This window comes from Drosophila takahashii, chromosome X (assembly GCF_030179915.1).
Source record: "Drosophila takahashii strain IR98-3 E-12201 chromosome X, DtakHiC1v2, whole genome shotgun sequence".
NCBI lineage: Eukaryota > Metazoa > Arthropoda > Insecta > Diptera > Drosophilidae > Drosophila > Drosophila takahashii.
In genome coordinates, this window is record NC_091683.1 from 12269182 (window position 1) to 12291758 (window position 22577).

At 36.0% G+C, this 22577-nt stretch overlaps 1 protein-coding gene and 1 long non-coding RNA gene across 4 annotated transcripts; one reads left to right on the forward strand and one right to left on the reverse strand.

The window, feature by feature from the left end:
- Positions 1-12428: 12428 nt before the first annotated feature.
- Positions 12429-21344, reverse strand: dy (transmembrane protein dusky). Its single transcript, XM_044395145.2, has 4 exons — positions 21181-21344; positions 19451-19614; positions 14902-15202; positions 12429-14206 (listed from the first exon to the last, which is right to left on the reverse strand). The coding sequence occupies exons 2-4, from the start codon at positions 19568-19570 to the stop codon at positions 12549-12551; spliced, it is 2079 nt and encodes a 692-aa protein (XP_044251080.1). The 5' UTR covers positions 19571-19614; positions 21181-21344; the 3' UTR covers positions 12429-12548.
- On the forward strand, positions 16963-18425 carry LOC138913885 (uncharacterized). 3 transcript variants are annotated; one of them, XR_011419761.1, is made up of 3 exons: positions 16963-17317; positions 17647-17824; positions 17891-18425. It is a non-coding gene; the product is annotated as an uncharacterized lncRNA (long non-coding RNA). The 3 variants fall into 3 exon arrangements; XR_011419760.1 differs by having other exon boundaries at positions 17888-18423; XR_011419762.1 differs by having other exon boundaries at positions 16988-17094; positions 17888-18424.
- Positions 21345-22577: the final 1233 nt, after the last annotated feature.

The following is a 22577-nucleotide window of genomic DNA, read 5'->3' on the forward strand; positions in this document are numbered from 1 at the left end:
TATAAAAAAATTAAAAATTGGCGAAAATTTTATTTTTCCAAAATTACACGGAAAGTTTTATGGATTTATAGCAAATTTTGTTATCTGTTCAAAACAGTATGAAGTTACAAGTTACAGCAAAAAAACCAAAAGAAAGAATTCCAATTTTTGTCAAAAACTGAAATCGCGAATTTCCAAAAAAAAACCAACCCCGTTTTTTCGCTAAAACGTTGTAGTTTTTTCGCTATAACAAAGCAAATACTGATTCAAAGTATGGATTGTCATACCTTTCTGAACTCGTTATTAAATTTCCTAACGATTGGCATTTAAACCTTGACAATTTATTCATTTTTAATTTTTCGCAAAAAATCATGGGGTACCCCCTTATAAAAAAATTAAAAATTGGCGAAAATTTTATTTTTCCAAAATTACACGGAAAGTTTTATGGATTTATAGCAAATTTTGTTATCTGTTCAAAACAGTATGAATTTTTGGTGTAGGACCATTTTTGGCCAAGTTACAGCAAAAAAACCAAAAGAAAGAATTCCAATTTTTGTCAAAAACTGAAATTGCGAATTTCCAAAAAAAAACAAAACCCGTTTTTTCGCTAAAACGTTGCAGTTTTTTCGCTATAACAAAGCAAATACTGATTCAAAGTATGGATTGTCATACCTTTCTGAACTCGTTATTAAATTTCCTAACGATTGGCATTTAAACCTTGACAATTTATTCATTTTTAATTTTTCGCAAAAAATCATGGGGTACCCCCTTATAAAAAAATTAAAAATTGGCGAAAATTTTATTTTTCCAAAATTACACGGATTTTTGTCAAAAACTGAAATCGCGAATTTCCAAAAAAAAACCAACCCCGTTTTTTCGCTAAAACGTTGTAGTTTTTTCGCTATAACAAAGCAAATACTGATTCAAAGTATGGATTGTCATACCTTTCTGAACTCGTTATTAAATTTCCTAACGATTGGCATTTAAACCTTGACAATTTATTCATTTTTAATTTTTCGCAAAAAATCATGGGGTACTCCCTTATAAAAAAATTAAAAATTGGCGAAAATTTTATTTTTCCAAAATTACACGGAAAGTTTTATGGATTTATAGCAAATTTTGTTATCTGTTCAAAACAGTATGAATTTTTGGTGTAGGACCATTTTTGGCCAAGTTACAGCAAAAAAACCAAAAGAAAGAATTCCAATTTTTGTCAAAAACTGAAATTGCGAATTTCCAAAAAAAAACAAAACCCGTTTTTTCGCTAAAACGTTGCAGTTTTTTCGCTATAACAAAGCAAATACTGATTCAAAGTATGGATTGTCATACCTTTCTGAACTCGTTATTAAATTTCCTAACGATTGGCATTTAAACCTTGACAATTTATTCATTTTTAATTTTTCGCAAAAAATCATGGGGTACCCCCTTATAAAAAAATTAAAAATTGGCGAAAATTTTATTTTTCCAAAATTACACGGAAAGTTTTATGGATTTATAGCAAATTTTGTTATCTGTTCAAAACAGTATGAATTTTTGGTGTAGGACCATTTTTGGCCAAGTTACAGCAAAAAAACCAAAAGAAAGAATTCCAATTTTTGTCAAAAACTGAAATCGCGAATTTCCAAAAAAAAACAAAACCCGTTTTTTCGCTAAAACGTTGTAGTTTTTTCGCTATAACAAAGCAAATACTGATTCAAAGTATGGATTGTCATACCTTTCTGAACTCGTTATTAAATTTCCTAACGATTGGCATTTAAACCTTGACAATTTATTCATTTTTAATTTTTCGTAAAAAATCATGGGGTACCCCCTTATAAAAAAATTAAAAATTGGCGAAAATTTTATTTTTTCAAAATTACACGGAAAGTTTTATGGATTTATAGCAAATTTTGTTATCTGTTCAAAACAGTATGAATTTTTGGTGTAGGACCATTTTTGGCCAAGTTACAGCAAAAAAACCAAAAGAAAGAATTCCAATTTTTGTCAAAAACTGAAATCGCGAATTTCCAAAAAAAAACCAACCCCGTTTTTTCGCTAAAACGTTGTAGTTTTTTCGCTATAACAAAGCAAATACTGATTCAAAGTATGGATTGTCATACCTTTCTGAACTCGTTATTAAATTTCCTAACGATTGGCATTTAAACCTTGACAATTTATTCATTTTTAATTTTTCGCAAAAAATCATGGGGTACCCCCTTATAAAAAAATTAAAAATTGGCGAAAATTTTATTTTTCCAAAATTACACGGAAAGTTTTATGGATTTATAGCAAATTTTGTTATCTGTTCAAAACAGTATGAATTTTTGGTGTAGGACCATTTTTGGCCAAGTTACAGCAAAAAAACCAAAAGAAAGAATTCCAATTTTTGTCAAAAACTGAAATTGCGAATTTCCTAAAAAAAACAAAACCCGTTTTTTCGCTAAAACGTTGCAGTTTTTTCGCTATAACAAAGCAAATACTGATTCAAAGTATGGATTGTCATACCTTTCTGAACTCGTTATTAAATTTCCTAACGATTGGCATTTAAACCTTGACAATTTATTCATTTTTAATTTTTCGCAAAAAATCATGGGGTACCCCCTTATAAAAAAATTAAAAATTGGCGAAAATTTTATTTTTCCAAAATTACACGGAAAGTTTTATGGATTTATAGCAAATTTTGTTTTCTGTTCAAAACAGTATGAATTTTTGGTGTAGGACCATTTTTGGCCAAGTTACAGCAAAAAAACCAAAAGAAAGAATTCCAATTTTTGTCAAAAACTGAAATCGCGAATTTCCAAAAAAAAACAAAACCCGTTTTTTCGCTAAAACGTTGCAGTTTTTTCGCTATAACAAAGCAAATACTGATTCAAAGTATGGATTGTCATACCTTTCTGAACTCGTTATTAAATTTCCTAACGATTGGCATTTAAACCTTGACAATTTATTCATTTTTAATTTTTCGCAAAAAATCATGGGGTACCCCCTTATAAAAAAATTAAAAATTGGCGAAAATTTTATTTTTCCAAAATTACACGGAAAGTTTTATGGATTTATAGCAAATTTTGTTTTCTGTTCAAAACAGTATGAATTTTTGGTGTAGGACCATTTTTGGCCAAGTTACAGCAAAAAAACCAAAAGAAAGAATTCCAATTTTTGTCAAAAACTGAAATCGCGAATTTCCAAAAAAAAACAAAACCCGTTTTTTCCAATTTTTGTCAAAAACTGAAATCGCGAATTTCCAAAAAAAAACCAACCCCGTTTTTTCGCTAAAACGTTGTAGTTTTTTCGCTATAACAAAGCAAATACTGATTCAAAGTATGGATTGTCATACCTTTCTGAACTCGTTATTAAATTTCCTAACGATTGGCATTTAAACCTTGACAATTTATTCATTTTTAATTTTTCGCAAAAAATCATGGGGTACCCCCTTATAAAAAAATTAAAAATTGGCGAAAATTTTATTTTTCCAAAATTACACGGAAAGTTTTATGGATTTATAGCAAATTTTGTTATCTGTTCAAAACAGTATGAATTTTTGGTGTAGGACCATTTTTGGCCAAGTTACAGCAAAAAAACCAAAAGAAAGAATTCCAATTTTTGTCAAAAACTGAAATTGCGAATTTCCAAAAAAAAACAAAACCCGTTTTTTCGCTAAAACGTTGCAGTTTTTTCGCTATAACAAAGCAAATACTGATTCAAAGTATGGATTGTCATACCTTTCTGAACTCGTTATTAAATTTCCTAACGATTGGCATTTAAACCTTGACAATTTATTCATTTTTAATTTTTCGCAAAAAATCATGGGGTACCCCCTTATAAAAAAATTAAAAATTGGCGAAAATTTTATTTTTCCAAAATTACACGGAAAGTTTTATGGATTTATAGCAAATTTTGTTTTCTGTTCAAAACAGTATGAATTTTTGGTGTAGGACCATTTTTGGCCAAGTTACAGCAAAAAAACCAAAAGAAAGAATTCCAATTTTTGTCAAAAACTGAAATCGCGAATTTCCAAAAAAAAAACAAAACCCGTTTTTTCGCTAAAACGTTGTAGTTTTTTCGCTATAACAAAGCAAATACTGATTCAAAGTATGGATTGTCATACCTTTCTGAACTCGTTATTAAATTTCCTAACGATTGGCATTTAAACCTTGACAATTTATTCATTTTTAATTTTTCGTAAAAAATCATGGGGTACCCCCTTATAAAAAAATTAAAAATTGGCGAAAATTTTATTTTTTCAAAATTACACGGAAAGTTTTATGGATTTATAGCAAATTTTGTTATCTGTTCAAAACAGTATGAATTTTTGGTGTAGGACCATTTTTGGCCAAGTTACAGCAAAAAAACCAAAAGAAAGAATTCCAATTTTTGTCAAAAACTGAAATCGCGAATTTCCAAAAAAAAACCAACCCCGTTTTTTCGCTAAAACGTTGTAGTTTTTTCGCTATAACAAAGCAAATACTGATTCAAAGTATGGATTGTCATACCTTTCTGAACTCGTTATTAAATTTCCTAACGATTGGCATTTAAACCTTGACAATTTATTCATTTTTAATTTTTCGCAAAAAATCATGGGGTACCCCCTTATAAAAAAATTAAAAATTGGCGAAAATTTTATTTTTCCAAAATTACACGGAAAGTTTTATGGATTTATAGCAAATTTTGTTATCTGTTCAAAACAGTATGAATTTTTGGTGTAGGACCATTTTTGGCCAAGTTACAGCAAAAAAACCAAAAGAAAGAATTCCAATTTTTGTCAAAAACTGAAATCGCGAATTTCCAAAAAAAAACAAAACCCGTTTTTTCGCTAAAACGTTGTAGTTTTTTCGCTATAACAAAGCAAATACTGATTCAAAGTATGGATTGTCATACCTTTCTGAACTCGTTATTAAATTTCCTAACGATTGGCATTTAAACCTTGACAATTTATTCATTTTTAATTTTTCGTAAAAAATCATGGGGTACCCCCTTATAAAAAAATTAAAAATTGGCGAAAATTTTATTTTTTCAAAATTACACGGAAAGTTTTATGGATTTATAGCAAATTTTGTTATCTGTTCAAAACAGTATGAATTTTTGGTGTAGGACCATTTTTGGCCAAGTTACAGCAAAAAAACCAAAAGAAAGAATTCCAATTTTTGTCAAAAACTGAAATCGCGAATTTCCAAAAAAAAACCAACCCCGTTTTTTTCGCTAAAACGTTGTAGTTTTTTCGCTATAACAAAGCAAATACTGATTCAAAGTATGGATTGTCATACCTTTCTGAACTCGTTATTAAATTTCCTAACGATTGGCATTTAAACCTTGACAATTTATTCATTTTTAATTTTTCGCAAAAAATCATGGGGTACCCCCTTATAAAAAAATTAAAAATTGGCGAAAATTTTATTTTTCCAAAATTACACGGAAAGTTTTATGGATTTATAGCAAATTTTGTTATCTGTTCAAAACAGTATGAATTTTTGGTGTAGGACCATTTTTGGCCAAGTTACAGCAAAAAAACCAAAAGAAAGAATTCCAATTTTTGTCAAAAACTGAAATCGCGAATTTCCAAAAAAAAACAAAACCCGTTTTTTCGCTAAAACGTTGTAGTTTTTTCGCTATAACAAAGCAAATACTGATTCAAAGTATGGATTGTCATACCTTTCTGAACTCGTTATTAAATTTCCTAACGATTGGCATTTAAACCTTGACAATTTATTCATTTTTAATTTTTCGTAAAAAATCATGGGGTACCCCCTTATAAAAAAATTAAAAATTGGCGAAAATTTTATTTTTCCAAAATTACACGGAAAGTTTTATGGATTTATAGCAAATTTTGTTATCTGTTCAAAACAGTATGAATTTTTGGTGTAGGACCATTTTTGGCCAAGTTACAGCAAAAAAACCAAAAGAAAGAATTCCAATTTTTGTCAAAAACTGAAATCGCGAATTTCCAAAAAAAAACCAACCCCGTTTTTTCGCTAAAACGTTGTAGTTTTTTCGCTATAACAAAGCAAATACTGATTCAAAGTATGGATTGTCATACCTTTCTGAACTCGTTATTAAATTTCCTAACGATTGGCATTTAAACCTTGACAATTTATTCATTTTTAATTTTTCGCAAAAAATCATGGGGTACCCCCTTATAAAAAAATTAAAAATTGGCGAAAATTTTATTTTTCCAAAATTACACGGAAAGTTTTATGGATTTATAGCAAATTTTGTTATCTGTTCAAAACAGTATGAATTTTTGGTGTAGGACCATTTTTGGCCAAGTTACAGCAAAAAAACCAAAAGAAAGAATTCCAATTTTTGTCAAAAACTGAAATCGCGAATTTCCAAAAAAAAACCAACCCCGTTTTTTCGCTAAAACGTTGTAGTTTTTTCGCTATAACAAAGCAAATACTGATTCAAAGTATGGATTGTCATACCTTTCTGAACTCGTTATTAAATTTCCTAACGATTGGCATTTAAACCTTGACAATTTATTCATTTTTAATTTTTCGCAAAAAATCATGGGGTACCCCCTTATAAAAAAATTAAAAATTGGCGAAAATTTTATTTTTCCAAAATTACACGGAAAGTTTTATGGATTTATAGCAAATTTTGTTATCTGTTCAAAACAGTATGAATTTTTGGTGTAGGACCATTTTTGGCCAAGTTACAGCAAAAAAACCAAAAGAAAGAATTCCAATTTTTGTCAAAAACTGAAATCGCGAATTTCCAAAAAAAAACAAAACCCGTTTTTTCGCTAAAACGTTGTAGTTTTTTCGCTATAACAAAGCAAATACTGATTCAAAGTATGGATTGTCATACCTTTCTGAACTCGTTATTAAATTTCCTAACGATTGGCATTTAAACCTTGACAATTTATTCATTTTTAATTTTTCGTAAAAAATCATGGGGTACCCCCTTATAAAAAAATTAAAAATTGGCGAAAATTTTATTTTTTCAAAATTACACGGAAAGTTTTATGGATTTATAGCAAATTTTGTTATCTGTTCAAAACAGTATGAATTTTTGGTGTAGGACCATTTTTGGCCAAGTTACAGCAAAAAAACCAAAAGAAAGAATTCCAATTTTTGTCAAAAACTGAAATCGCGAATTTCCAAAAAAAAACCAACCCCGTTTTTTCGCTAAAACGTTGTAGTTTTTTCGCTATAACAAAGCAAATACTGATTCAAAGTATGGATTGTCATACCTTTCTGAACTCGTTATTAAATTTCCTAACGATTGGCATTTAAACCTTGACAATTTATTCATTTTTAATTTTTCGCAAAAAATCATGGGGTACCCCCTTATAAAAAAATTAAAAATTGGCGAAAATTTTATTTTTCCAAAATTACACGGAAAGTTTTATGGATTTATAGCAAATTTTGTTATCTGTTCAAAACAGTATGAATTTTTGGTGTAGGACCATTTTTGGCCAAGTTACAGCAAAAAAACCAAAAGAAAGAATTCCAATTTTTGTCAAAAACTGAAATCGCGAATTTCCAAAAAAAAACAAAACCCGTTTTTTCGCTAAAACGTTGTAGTTTTTTCGCTATAACAAAGCAAATACTGATTCAAAGTATGGATTGTCATACCTTTCTGAACTCGTTATTAAATTTCCTAACGATTGGCATTTAAACCTTGACAATTTATTCATTTTTAATTTTTCGTAAAAAATCATGGGGTACCCCCTTATAAAAAAATTAAAAATTGGCGAAAATTTTATTTTTCCAAAATTACACGGAAAGTTTTATGGATTTATAGCAAATTTTGTTATCTGTTCAAAACAGTATGAATTTTTGGTGTAGGACCATTTTTGGCCAAGTTACAGCAAAAAAACCAAAAGAAAGAATTCCAATTTTTGTCAAAAACTGAAATCGCGAATTTCCAAAAAAAAACCAACCCCGTTTTTTCGCTAAAACGTTGTAGTTTTTTCGCTATAACAAAGCAAATACTGATTCAAAGTATGGATTGTCATACCTTTCTGAACTCGTTATTAAATTTCCTAACGATTGGCATTTAAACCTTGACAATTTATTCATTTTTAATTTTTCGCAAAAAATCATGGGGTACCCCCTTATAAAAAAATTAAAAATTGGCGAAAATTTTATTTTTCCAAAATTACACGGAAAGTTTTATGGATTTATAGCAAATTTTGTTATCTGTTCAAAACAGTATGAATTTTTGGTGTAGGACCATTTTTGGCCAAGTTACAGCAAAAAAACCAAAAGAAAGAATTCCAATTTTTGTCAAAAACTGAAATCGCGAATTTCCAAAAAAAAACAAAACCCGTTTTTTCGCTAAAACGTTGTAGTTTTTTCGCTATAACAAAGCAAATACTGATTCAAAGTATGGATTGTCATACCTTTCTGAACTCGTTATTAAATTTCCTAACGATTGGCATTTAAACCTTGACAATTTATTCATTTTTAATTTTTCGTAAAAAATCATGGGGTACCCCCTTATAAAAAAATTAAAAATTGGCGAAAATTTTATTTTTTCAAAATTACACGGAAAGTTTTATGGATTTATAGCAAATTTTGTTATCTGTTCAAAACAGTATGAATTTTTGGTGTAGGACCATTTTTGGCCAAGTTACAGCAAAAAAACCAAAAGAAAGAATTCCAATTTTTGTCAAAAACTGAAATCGCGAATTTCCAAAAAAAAACCAACCCCGTTTTTTCGCTAAAACGTTGTAGTTTTTTCGCTATAACAAAGCAAATACTGATTCAAAGTATGGATTGTCATACCTTTCTGAACTCGTTATTAAATTTCCTAACGATTGGCATTTAAACCTTGACAATTTATTCATTTTTAATTTTTCGCAAAAAATCATGGGGTACCCCCTTGTAAAAAAATTAAAAATTGGCGAAAATTTTATTTTTCCAAAATTACACGGAAAGTTTTATGGATTTATAGCAAATTTTGTTATCTGTTCAAAACAGTATGAATTTTTGGTGTAGGACCATTTTTGGCCAAGTTACAGCAAAAAAACCAAAAGAAAGAATTCCAATTTTTGTCAAAAACTGAAATCGCGAATTTCCAAAAAAAAACAAAACCCGTTTTTTCGCTAAAACGTTGTAGTTTTTTCGCTATAACAAAGCAAATACTGATTCAAAGTATGGATTGTCATACCTTTCTGAACTCGTTATTAAATTTCCTAACGATTGGCATTTAAACCTTGACAATTTATTCATTTTTAATTTTTCGTAAAAAATCATGGGGTACCCCCTTATAAAAAAATTAAAAATTGGCGAAAATTTTATTTTTCCAAAATTACACGGAAAGTTTTATGGATTTATAGCAAATTTTGTTATCTGTTCAAAACAGTATGAATTTTTGGTGTAGGACCATTTTTGGCCAAGTTACAGCAAAAAAACCAAAAGAAAGAATTCCAATTTTTGTCAAAAACTGAAATCGCGAATTTCCAAAAAAAAACCAACCCCGTTTTTTCGCTAAAACGTTGTAGTTTTTTCGCTATAACAAAGCAAATACTGATTCAAAGTATGGATTGTCATACCTTTCTGAACTCGTTATTAAATTTCCTAACGATTGGCATTTAAACCTTGACAATTTATTCATTTTTAATTTTTCGCAAAAAATCATGGGGTACCCCCTTATAAAAAAATTAAAAATTGGCGAAAATTTTATTTTTCCAAAATTACACGGAAAGTTTTATGGATTTATAGCAAATTTTGTTATCTGTTCAAAACAGTATGAATTTTTGGTGTAGGACCATTTTTGGCCAAGTTACAGCAAAAAACCAAAAGAAAGAATTCCAATTTTTGTCAAAAACTGAAATCGCGAATTTCCAAAAAAAAACAAAACCCGTTTTTTCGCTAAAACGTTGCAGTTTTTTCGCTATAACAAAGCAAATACTGATTCAAAGTATGGATTGTCATACCTTTCTGAACTCGTTATTAAATTTCCTAACGATTGGCATTTAAACCTTGACAATTTATTCATTTTTAATTTTTCGCAAAAAATCATGGGGTACCCCCTTATAAAAAAATTAAAAATTGGCGAAAATTTTATTTTTCCAAAATTACACGGAAAGTTTTATGGATTTATAGCAAATTTTGTTATCTGTTCAAAACAGTATGTATTTTTGGTGTAGGACCATTTTTGGCCAAGTTGCAGCAAAAAAACCAAAAGAAAATATTTAAATTTTTGTCAAAAACTGAAATTCCGAATTTCCAAAAAAAAAACAAAACCGTTTTTTTCGCTAAAACAAAGCAAATACTGATTTAAAGTATGGAGTGTCATACCTTTCTGAGCTCGTTATTAAATTTCCTAACGATTGGCATTTACACCTTGATATTTTATGTATTTTTAATTTTTCGCAAAAAATCATGGGGTACCCCCTTATAAAAAAATTAAAAATTGGCGAAAATTTTATTTTTCCAAAATTACACGGAAAGTTTTATGGATTTATAGCAAATTTTGTTATCTGTTCAAAACAGTATGTATTTTTGGTGTAGGACCATTTTTGGCCAAGTTGCAGCAAAAAAACCAAAAGAAAATATTTCAATTTTTGTCAAAAACTGAAATTCCGAATTTCCAAAAAAAAAAACAAAACCGGTTTTTTCGCTAAAACAAAGCAAATACTAATTTAAAGTATAGAGTGTAATACCTTTCTGAACTCGTTATTAAATTTCCTAACGATTGGCATTTAAACCTTGATATTTTATGTATTTTTAATTTTTCGCAAAAAATCATGGGGTACCCCCTTATAAAAAAATTAAAAATTGGCGAAAATTTTATTTTTCCAAAATTACACGGAAAGTTTTATGGATTTATAGCAAATTTTGTTATCTGTTCAAAACAGTATGTATTTTTGGTGTAGGACCATTTTTGGCCAAGTTGCAGCAAAAAAACCAAAAGAAAATATTTCAATTTTTGTCAAAAACTGAAATTCCGAATTTCCAAAAAAAAAACAAAACCGGTTTTTTCGCTAAAACAAAGCAAATACTGATTTAAAGTGTGGAGTGTAATACCTTTCTGAACTCGTTATTAAATTTCCTAACGATTGGCATTTAAACCTTGATATTTTATGTATTTTAAATTTTTCGCAAAAAATCATGGGGTACCCCCTTATAAAAAAATTAAAAATTGGCGAAAATTTTATTTTTCCAAAATCACACGGAAAGTGTTATGGATTTATTGCAAATTTTGTTATCTTTTCAAAACAGTATTTTTGGTGTAGGACCATTTTTAGCCAAGTTACAGCATTGTTTCATATTGTTTTGATAAAAGGCAACACTACGTATGTGTGCTAGTCCCTGAAGGTATTTTTGGACCTTCGAAACTTCCAATGTGAGCCTCCGTAATGTCCGGAATCGTGAAAATCACTTTTAAGATACTTACCTCGAATATTGACCCTCAATTCCAAATGAATAAAAACAATAACGCCTTTTTTAAAGGGATTCTAAACAATTTATTGAACACTTTCTCTTCTCACTCGCTTTGCTCGGCTTATAAAAGTAGACAAAAAAAATCGAAGATATATATAAGGCGGTATATATGCGGGTATGTATGCGATATGTATAAATCATTATGCAAATAAATAAGTGGACTACGGGGCGTACTAACTGATAAAAGTTGATATGGGAAGTCTGGGTAAATGGCTGACAGTGGGAGGCATAAGTATTCGGCTTAGTCTACGGCTTAAAGCGCTTAAAATATTTAGTGACTAATTCAAGTGTATATTTGTTATGTGTATATTTGTGTGTTTGTGTGCAAAATGCGTGTGTATGCGTGTCTTCAAAGTCTTAAGAGAGTCTTACGAGAAATACTCTAAGTAATGAATTATATATCGGCTCAAATGCTGAAGAAAGCTACAAGTGATTGTCAGATGGGTATGATGGGCTGATCATGGCTTAGCACCGTTTTACATGAAATAGAACCTAGGCTTAAACTAAAACAAAAATAATCGATTATCGACTGCCACCAGGGGAAGGGAGAGGAGTGAAAGGGACACAAGAATTGCAAGTGGTGTCGTGAAGAGAGGTTTCTAGAGGTAGAGAGCTTACGGGGAAATGGAAATGGAAATGGAGGTGGAGGTGGAGGACAAGGAGAACCCAGTAAACGGCTTGAGTTAATGTTAAATGATTTGTATCAAAAATTATACTAACGAAGTGTACGCTACAAATTTAAGAGCCGCAGACGCAGACACAACTGTACCTAGAACCGTAAACGGAAGTGGAAACGGAACGGGAACGGAAACGGAAGCGCCGACGAAATGCGGTTACTAGCGATGGCACTAATAGGGTTGCATTTTGAGAATCAATGGCGGTTCAGTAGTAAGTAATAAGAATTTTAAATATAATGCTGCACAGGCAAGATATTGATATTGTAAAACTCTAATTCGATTTCTTCTTGTTCCTATTATTCAATTTAGTTGATTTAAAGTTTGGAATATTATTAAATTTAAGAACAGATTTGAGTAATACATTTTCTATTTTATCTCTCCAACTGAAGCCGCCAAGACCCCGATAACCATCCACTATTGCCAATGCCAAGCCACCTGATATCCGACCGCCCATCCACCATCCGATCCTCCATCCTCCAACCTCCAAACGGAACTAGTTGCAGTCGCACAGTCGGAGGCGTGCTCACGACATCGCCCGCTTCTTGGAGAGCGTGCCCTGCAGATCCGCCGGCGAGGGCAGCTGGATGACGGGATGCGGCAGCTGGGGCAGCTGGGCCAGCTGGGGATTCGTGAAGGCGACGGCCCGCTCCTTGGCGCTGGCCGAGAACGAGGCGAAGGGGCGCAGGCGGACGTAGAGCACGGCGGAGGTGAGGCAGGAGGTGACCAGGATGCCCAGCAGCACGATGAGCGTGATGGCGAAGCCCGGCGTGGTCATGCAGATGAGTCCCTCCTCGCGCAGCGGGAACACCATCGTCTGTGGACTGCGATCCACCCCGTTGCCAAAGGAGGAGCCATTCAAAGAGGAGCTACCATTACCATTCTCGTCAATTGCAAAGGTCAGATCCCCAGAGGACACCACCTTGATGATCCTGTTCAGGCCCACCTGCGGCTCGGCCACCGCTCGAGCCCTCCTCTGGACCCTCCGCTCGTCCCTTCGCTTGCCAATCGCACTGGCCACATGATACGCATCCACATGGAGCTGCGGCGGCGGTCCGTACTGCGACTCCGGACCCACCTGCAGATGGTGGACGTCCTGGAGGTTCGTCTCCGCCGAGCATTGCTCCGGGCAGTGGTAGCGGCAGATCTGGATGGTGCACTGGAAGTGCACCTCCATCGAGTCGGGGAACTTGAAGGCCTGGAAGTGGGCATACGACAGCACCGAGGCGGAGGCCCCGAAGTTCTTGATCTTCGTGAAGCGGGACATTAGCTTGGGTCGGGTAACGCAACCCCTCTGGTCCACCAACTGAATGGGCGCCCTCTTGCCGTCGTGGGCCACACAATTGCGCACCAGCATATCGAACTTGGAGTCGTCGTCCTTGATGGCCAGCACCATGGTCATTGTCTGGCCGATCTTCACCAGCCCCGAGACCTCCGAGGCCCACGGGCCCTTGCCCACTTGGATTTGCATCCAGCAGCCCACATTGTCGCCCGCGAAATCCGCCCTCACCACATCCAGCATGTCGACGGGGAAGGGCCTGAAGGTCACGCTCTTCTCGTACTGATCGTGCCACGTGCAGCGCAGCTTCCTCGCCTGATCCCACACCTCCTGCACCTGCGGATCGTACTGGATGACGATGATGTTCTCGAAATACGTGCCCGCCCCCGTGCTTCCCGCCTCGTGGCCATAGCCCTGGTTGTAGTTGTCCGTATTCCCGGCGGTTCCGCACTCGTGCAGCCCAATGTCGAAGCTAGCCGAGCTGCGGCCCAATCCGGAGGGCAGGTGGACGCAGTTCATGTTGCTGTAGTGGCCCTTCGAGAAGACGATGCCGTTGAAGGGCTTGTCGAACTGCACGAACACCTTCATGCCGTTCTTCTCGCACTTCACGTCCAGGGAGACGATCTTGGGCATGTCCTGCACGGGAGCCGCCCAGATCTCGTTGTTGCTCGATCCGCCCACACTCAAATCGGGCACCTGCACCTGTTGCTGCTGTCCCTGCTGCTGCTGCTGCTGCTGCTGTTGCTGCTGCTGCTGTTGCGGCTGCACCTGCAACTGCAACTGCGGCGGCGGCTGCGGTCGCTGCTGCAGCTGCGGCGGCGGCGGTCCCTTGTAGAACTGCGCTCCCGGCGGCGGCGGCGGTCCGAAGGGCTGGCCAAAGCTCAGCGGAATGTTCTGGTGATTGTCTACAAGTGGAGCAGCAAACGCAAATTAAATTACTTACGCATCAAGCTAGGAACTTAATATTATATTTTAATATTAACTTTTGATTTTTAAAGGCAATAAGAATCAAAGATTACATATTTCATAGCTTAATGGACATAAACATAATTATTATACCCTAATATTCCCGTGTATTATTTGTATATTATTATATAATTTCATTATTATTATTCCAGTTGTTCGAATTTCCTTAAAATTAATTTTGTTGACATGTTAACTTGATATTTATTATTTCAAATTTTTATTAATAAGAAATAAAGATAAATTGTCCCATATTTTAAAGTAATTTGTTTTGTTAAATATTTCAGTTTTTTTTGACAATAATATATTATTTTTTTTAAATATTGCTCAGCATTAATAAAAAAATAAAAAAAAAAAATATTTAGGTAGAAGAGGACTTTAATTTTTAAAATGGGCTCCATTTATTTATTTTAATATTCAAATATTACTCAGCACAAAAAATGAAAACGTGTTTTCTAATAATCTATAAATATGTGGTCTTTAATTTTTCAAAAAGCTTTTAAATGTTAAAAAAAAAACATGAAAATTCATGGAACATGTGTGGTTTTGAACCCGGACACACAGGGCACTAACCTACCCTTTTAAGGTATTTACGAATATGTTCTGGCTATGATCTATGACTTATCCCTGTACTTACTGCGCATGGTGAGGCCCACGGCCACATTGGGCGGTGGCTGGGGCATGTTGTGCTGGTAGTGCACCTGCACCTTGGGCACCGACTGGGGCAACTGCATCTGGATCTGCGGCAGCTGTTGCTGCTGTTGCTGCTGTTGCTGCTGCTGCTGCTGTTGCGCTTGAGCCTGCTGCTCCTGCTCCGACTCCTGGGCCATCTGGTCCAGCTCGTTCTCGTGATCACCCAGGGCGATGGTCAGATCGTCGTCCGGCCCACCGGCAATGGCCTTCACCACCTCCACATCGTCCGCGCAGACGAGGGCGACCTGTAGCCCCATTCCGGTTCGGGTTTGGGTGGTTAAATGGAAATGGAAACGGAGAAGATGAGAAGATGAGAAGTTGAGAAGTTGCGAAGAACGGAATGATTTCAGTTGGGGAATGCCAAATGGAATGGGCGCAGTGGCAAGTGGCGAGTGGCAGGTTGCAGGTTGCAAGGCGGATGCGGCATGCAACTCAATTGCATAAGGCAGCAAAAAGCCACTGGCAGCAAAAAGAAAAGAAAAGAAAGAGGAGAAAAGAGAAAAACCGCAGCCACTGCAACAATTTCGCTTTTTTTATTTCTTTCTTCTTTTTTTTTTTTTTTTTGTGCCACATGCAACGTGCGGCGACCCAATTGCCAGGGAGATCCGCCTGGCTTAAAAGGCGATGTCAAGGCTAGAACCAGACCAGACCAGGCCAGACCAGACGACAGCAACACAAACAAAAGGCAAAAGACCAAAGACACCGAAGACTGAAGACTGGAGACCCAAGACCCAGATTGAGATCGCGATCGACATCCAGTCGGAATTGCCGGGTTGCGGCGATGACGATGTGTACCCGATAATGGCCGTGTAACAGATTAGATACAATCTAGATAAATTAGACACTGGATGATGGGTGGGAAGAAACAACTACCCACTTCCACTTCCCTAGTAATTCTACAATTCTAAATGGTTGGGGGATAAAACACAGAGATTACGAAGATTGTGGAAACAAAAAATAAAAACTTGTTTCAATACTCCAGAAAATAGTAATTAGAAACTTGTCTCAATACCCCAGAAAATAGATAATAATAAAGACTTATTTTAAGGAATTTTAATATTTCAGGATACATTTTAAAAAGACTTATTTTAAAAGATTTTAAAATTTCAGGATATATTTTAACATTTCTGAAATTATTTATTTAATTCAATTTCTGTAAGCTACAAATCGTCAAAAGTTAAAAAGATTGTCAGTTTTATGATCTCAGCAGAAAAACAATCGATCCTCAGTTTTTTAAAGGATTTATCGATCAAAAAAGAAGTATAGAAATAGGTTCAAACCAGTCAAAAGTTAAAACGATTGTCAACCAATCGATCTGCAATATAAATATCGAAAAATAATCGACTTAAAATTTCCTATGAGCCTGATTTGACATTTTCGATTAAAAGTGATAAATCAAGATTGTACAATCGAGTGTGTTGAATGCAACCCATCCATACTTTCTAATCAAGACTCCCGTGTCGCATCCCGTAACTCCCGAGCTCCCATCTACCCAACTGTGAGATCTGCTAATAAACTTAATTAATTTTCCATTACTTTCTTTTTGCGTCCTTCACTTGGATTGGCCAATGGCCATGTTCCGGGTGACCAGATCTTAATTTTGCCTGGCCATTCAGGAACATCTTGATCCGCCGCGATGGCGATGGCTATGCCATGTACTTGTCGCTGAACTGGACTGATTCGGTTACCAAGTTGCCAAGTTGCCGGGCTATCTTGGCAATTAGACGACGAGTGTCCGTGGAGGGGGGAGTGGCACTGGAGCAATTGCGGACAGGTGGACGATGATGGCCATGGCCAAGATACCCATAACCATACCCATCCATACCCAAACCCATGGCCATGATGAAGATGCCCAGCGAAGATGGCGAGGCTGCATCCCATTTGGCCAAATCTGTGCCGCATCGCCGAAAACAACTTTCTCCGCCAACTGGGAAGCTGAGAAAACTGAGCATCCGAGTGTCTCAGTGTCTCAGTATCTTGGTATTGGATTTGTTGTCTTATTTTTTTTTGTTTCTGTTTTTTTAGTAGTCTCTAGATGGGATGTCGCAACGGCGGCGACGGCGGCATCCTGAAGCAATCCTGTTTGGTAGAAAGTGATGTGGCAAGCATCAAGCGGCAGACGATTGACGACAAAAAGGTAGATGGTAAATGGTAAATGGTAAATGCTGGCTGGCAATGGCGAGATGAGATGGTATGATGGTAAGATGGCAAACGAGTTGCCCGCGAAACGAATCCGAAAAACCAAAAAACCGAAAAACCCACTGCTACGAAATTCTATAATCAAATTTGCATGCGGGAACGTGATTTGGAGCGACTGCAGAAGCGAGCCATGAATACAAAAAACTAAAAACTATACTTAAGTACGAGCAATTCGTACAGAGAGAGAAAATATCACACACTTAATAAATCGCAAGAGAATTTGGGAACCTAAAAATGTTCTAGTTATGTTTAATGCTAATTTTTTGATCTGATTCTGTTGTAATATTTACCAATCAAGTTTTGTAATATTACCAAAAATTATTGTGTTTTAATTTTAACTTTTATATTTCAAATAATTAATTTTAGAAAATTTTTCAACATTTTTTTTTTAGAAATTTCAAAAAGTTATACATCTAATTTTAGACACCTTTGTATTTTTAAAACTATAATATTTGGTAATAATAATAATATAATATCGTTTTATTTTTAGGCAGATATTTCCCTTTCCCCTACAAATATTTGCCCCCAAAGATATCTAAAATTCGGTCTGTTCCGGTTCCCAGCTCATATGCGACTTTAACTGGAAACTAATCATCCCGAGAGAACTGCGTTAATTGAAATGTGTGCCAAGTGCGCTTCGCTGTTTGGCAATCATCCAGTGGGGAGTCGTGAGTTTCAGCTTAAACCCATTCCCCCCACACACACTTTAGTTTCCGTAATCCCCAATGGAGAAGACTAATGATGTGACTAAAGACTAGAGACCAAAGACGGAAGACAGAAGACAGAAGACAGAAGAAACCGGCTGTTGTTGCCAATCTTGACCTCGACCAATGTGCTAGGATTTCGGATTTGGGAAGAGACTTTGCCTGGCAGCCCACCAAATCGGGAGAAAGTGAAACATTAGCGGAGAATCGGAATTTGGCATCCACTTGGCCCGAAGGAGGAGGAAGGGAAGAGGCCGGCGGATGAGGGAGGGTCAAAGGTGAACGCCAGGCCGTTTGGCAGCATTTCTCGACCCCAAGATGAAAGCGAAAAGGAAGCGAAAAGTGGAGATGATGCTGCCACCACATGCTGCCGCTTGTTAAAGGAATGGAAAATGTTTTTTTCTCGTCTTTTTTTCGGCCTGGCTAAATTGTGTCATCGCCCCAGAATGGCCAAAATACAAAAAAAAAAACTTTCTAACCTCACGAATGCTGGGCCAAAAGAGATTCGGGACGGGGATGAGTGTTACCTAGGCAAAGTGGATGCACATGGAATTTTAATATGTGCCAAAAGGCGAAAAAGAGAAAGGAATGATGGGGATGCACTTCAAACGGAATGGTTATGTTATTGCTTCATTTTACTTTCGATAAGAAAAATCCTTTTTAAGTCAATAATAGCCTATGAGATATGATCTAAATATTTAATATAGGATGTTATTATAGATACTTTTGCACTTTGTTAAGATTAAATTAATTAAATAAAGTCTTATTTGACTGAAACTTAACTTAATCTTAACTTAAAGTTAAGAAGAATTTAAAAAATCTAGAGATTTCATTTGAAGATTGCAAAAAAATCTTAATTAAAACGTTTGCAACAGTGAGTTTCTAAATTCCCCAGATGACATCTACGATCTGCTATCTGTATCCTTTTCATTAAGCGCACTAATTACTCGATTCTCCGTTACTTTCCTCGCCGGTCACTTCGATATCTTATATGTATGCTTGTATATATTCCTGATTGGTTCCAGGAACTAAAAAACCAGCACATGTAACATTCGCACACACACACACACACGGGAAACGAGGCCATGCCAATTACACGTCCCATCCCAGCCTGTCCCATTCCAATGCATTCCTCTTCATTCCATTTCATTCCGGCAGAGGCGCTCTTTCACTTGCACACTAGGCAGACGACAGGCAGACAGAAGGAGAGAGGGAGGGGGGATGACGGAAAGAGAGAAAGAGCAGAGGCGCCGGAAGGGGGTGCATCTATATAGCAATATTACAAATAACTTTATAAAGATAAATCAAAATCTTTAAATTGATAATAAAGGCTTTTTCAAAACTAATAAAGAAATAATTAAATATGAATTCAATCTAAATTTACTGGTTTAGTGAAAATCCCCCTATGAAAACCCCTGTACGCCACTGAACGAATGAGAAGCTTAAGCCGGCTGCTGCTAATGGGAATTATCTATTTATAAGGTGATGTTGCTGCTGCCTTTGCTCATGTTGCCCATGTTGTTTGTGTTGCTGTTGTGTCTGCGGCTTTGGCTTAAATTGATTTCAATTATTTGCATCGGCTCAACTCACCTGCAGTGAAAGGAAAATGATAAGCGGCAGCCAAATCTTCTTAGCACCGATTTCTACGTTTCTTCGTAGATTTCTGCAGCGCACTTGTTTGTGTTGTTGCTGTGGATGTTGATGTTGCATGTTGCTGCCGTTACTGTGGTTGCTGCTGCTGCCGATGAATGTTGCTGTGTGTTAAACGTATAATTAATTTGTTTATCATTATTCGATATTTACTCTGGTTGTGGGCGGCCAAAGAATAAAGGAAAGCGGAAGAGGGAGAGGAAAAGAAAGAAGAAAGTGCTTTTCGCTTTTATTTCTTCTCATTGTTATGGTTACCTGCTATAAGAAAGTGTTTCCCGCTAATTGCAATTTATTAGCAATTTCTCAGTCAACTCAATGATGATTGATTGACTCGCTAAGTGTTGTGCCCCCCCTAGCCCCCCTTCTACGCCCCTCCACCCCACCCACTGACCAACAGTCCATAAATGAAAATAAAAAATTAAGAAAAAAGACAGACTGAAAGAAAGGGAAGCTGAAGCTCTGAAGCTGCGACAAGTCGAGAAAGAAAAGAATCTGTTTAATGACAACTCACTTAACTCTTAAGACTCGCCGGAGAAAAGGGTAACTGCGGAGGTGAAAAGTGTTAATAGGTTTCCCCATAACTCAAGTGGGTCATCTTGGCCCAGACAAATATGAGTGCGCTTAGTTGGCCAATTAGAAGGCCAAAGATAGTGACAAAGGTGTGAGGAAATTCCGCGGAAAGAGAGAGTGAAGAAAGAGTGAATGCAAGAAAGAAAGACGAGGCAGAACTTTGGAAGAATAAAGTGAATTCTTCATTCATTGTCCATTGACCTTGACCATTGTCCACTCTTTTTGGCAAATATCTTACTATATTCTCTATAAAAGTCCATATCAGTGTTTAATTTTTTAAATTTTTCACTTAAAATGAGGAAAATAGGAAACCGTAATAATGAAAAAGCTGTAGTCACCTCCTCCTCCAATTTAATGTATGTACACCTCATAAAAGTTAAAACGAATGGCCTTTTTAAATAAAAATGGTAACTAAAAACATTTAAGCAGTAATTAAAAAAACACTAATTTTTTCAGATTATAAAGCCTTAATTAATAGCTGTTGCATGTTTAAAATAATTGACATTAATTGACATTTAAAAGATATTTAAAGAAAACAAAAGGCTGTTAATTCACTGTTTTCACTTTTACGATCACTCGGTGAATATTTTCAATTATTCAGCTGCAATTCCTTTAATTTTATATTTAAGTATTTTAGTTGTTATAAAGAAAATGGCAATGTTACCTTTTAAACTTTTGTATTAATATTTTAAAACTTTTCCACATTTTTGAAATGCAAATATTCTGATAAAAAAAACTTTGTTTAGTTAAAGGAAATAAAACAAAAAGTACCCTAAAAGTTTAGGATGTTTAATTTTTACATTTTAGTAACAAAAAACAATAAGTAAAGGTGATTTACGTTAAAATATTTTATTTTTTCATTTAAAATATTTGATCTGAAGTGTAGGTGATATCTTATAATATTAAATAGTGGGCCTTAAAAGTTTGGTGAGCTTAGCGAACTGCAAGATCCTAACTGATCCTAACTCCCTCTCTATCTATCTATATGTCATAAATTTCCACCCCCTTTGTTTTATCCCTTAGTTCCTCTTCCTGCGCTAGTTCCGCTATAGGATTAACTTCCGGTTCTTGGGATCCCACTGCGATCTGCCGGCACTCACCTCTTGGGTCCTTGGCCCGATTCCGATGCAGTTCCGATACCAATTCCGATTCCAATTCCAAATTCCGCAGGCTGACAAACAGGATGCGTTAGCGACAACTTTCGAAAAACGGTTGCACTCGAACGGTGGCCGTTACTTCTGCCCGCTGATGTTGCTGATGTTGCTGCTGCTGCTGTTGCTGCTGCTGATGTTGCTGCTGCTGATGTTGCTGCTGTCCGCTGATGTTGCTGCTGATGGGCTGACGGTAATGACAGCAGCGGGGGGCCGAAGGGGGGCGTTGCACGCGGTCAACAATTAACGATCGCAAGTGGAGCACACACAAAAGAAAATATCAAATAAAAAAAAAAAAAAAGAAAAGGACACAAAAAGCGTGTTGATCACTTGGCTAACCGTTTCGCAAGCGGTTCTTTCCGTTTCGCTTGGGTTTTTCTATTATTTCTTTTTGTTTTGCTCCGATTCGCAGAGTGTTTTGTAGTGTTTGGCTTTTTTATTTCATCGGTTGTTCGTTGTTTATACTTTTTGTTTGGTGTTTGGTGTTTTTTTTTTTTTTCTTTCGATTTTCGGTTTATTTGAACCCGAGGATCTGTCGATCGATTGGCTGGATATGGACTCCCGCCTGAAGGAGGAGGTGGAAGAGAGAGAGAGAAACGCGTCTGCTTCGCGCCGTGGTTTAGCGCCGAATGCTGCAGACACCTGCTTTCTCGCAGCGGAACACTTCGCATGCGCAGCAGCAGCAGCATTGCGCCGTCGACGTCGCAGTCGGCGCCGGCAGCGAAATTTCTTCTTTCCATTGAGGCCTCCACTAAGGCAGTCGGCCAAGTCCAAATCCAAAATACGATGCCAAGTACGACTTGTTCAAGTACAGCTCGCCGGTTGCTGCATGTTGTGTGTTTGGTGTTGCACGTTGTTGCTGCTGCTTTTTGGGCCCAATGTGGCATGCGTTGCCAGTTGGTTTCCCCAGTCTTCTGTTTGTTTATACTGGGCAGCAGCTTCAACTTTCAGTTGCAATGGGTTACAGAAGCAGCAGACGTCGGTGACAATTGCATGAAGACAAGTCCTCTAACTGTTTGCACTTTCTATTCCCCTAACCCCAACTTAAACCCAACTTAAACCCGAACCCCCTCCCCACCTAAAACCCACAATTATTGACCACTGCCCATGCTCCAATTGTGGCAAGCAGTCAAGCCAAAGAAATGGGCGTGGGCGCCCTTTGATTGCCACACGTTGCGTTATCCAAGTGGCGGTTAGTGGGGGGTTAGCGCTCGGTTAGTGGCTCAGGTGGCTTGGCTCGGGTTTACCTTAAAGGGGAAGAGATATCGTATTTTTATTTATTCACTCCCCTTTGCGATGTTTCATCGACTGTTCCACTTTTCCATAAAATATTTTTGCCAACTGCC

Excerpts from the sequence above, each read along its gene's own strand:
- dy (XM_044395145.2), bottom strand. The coding sequence starts at position 19,570 with ATGCAACATCAACATCCACAGCAACAACACAAACAAGTGCGCTGCAGA. Across the intron at positions 15,203-19,450 it reads TCATTTTCCTTTCACTGCAG|GTCGCCCTCGTCTGCGCGGA; the intron begins GTGAGTTGAGCC and ends ATGGGGCTACAG. Across the intron at positions 14,207-14,901 it reads CGTGGGCCTCACCATGCGCA|ACAATCACCAGAACATTCCG; the intron begins GTAAGTACAGGG and ends CTCCACTTGTAG.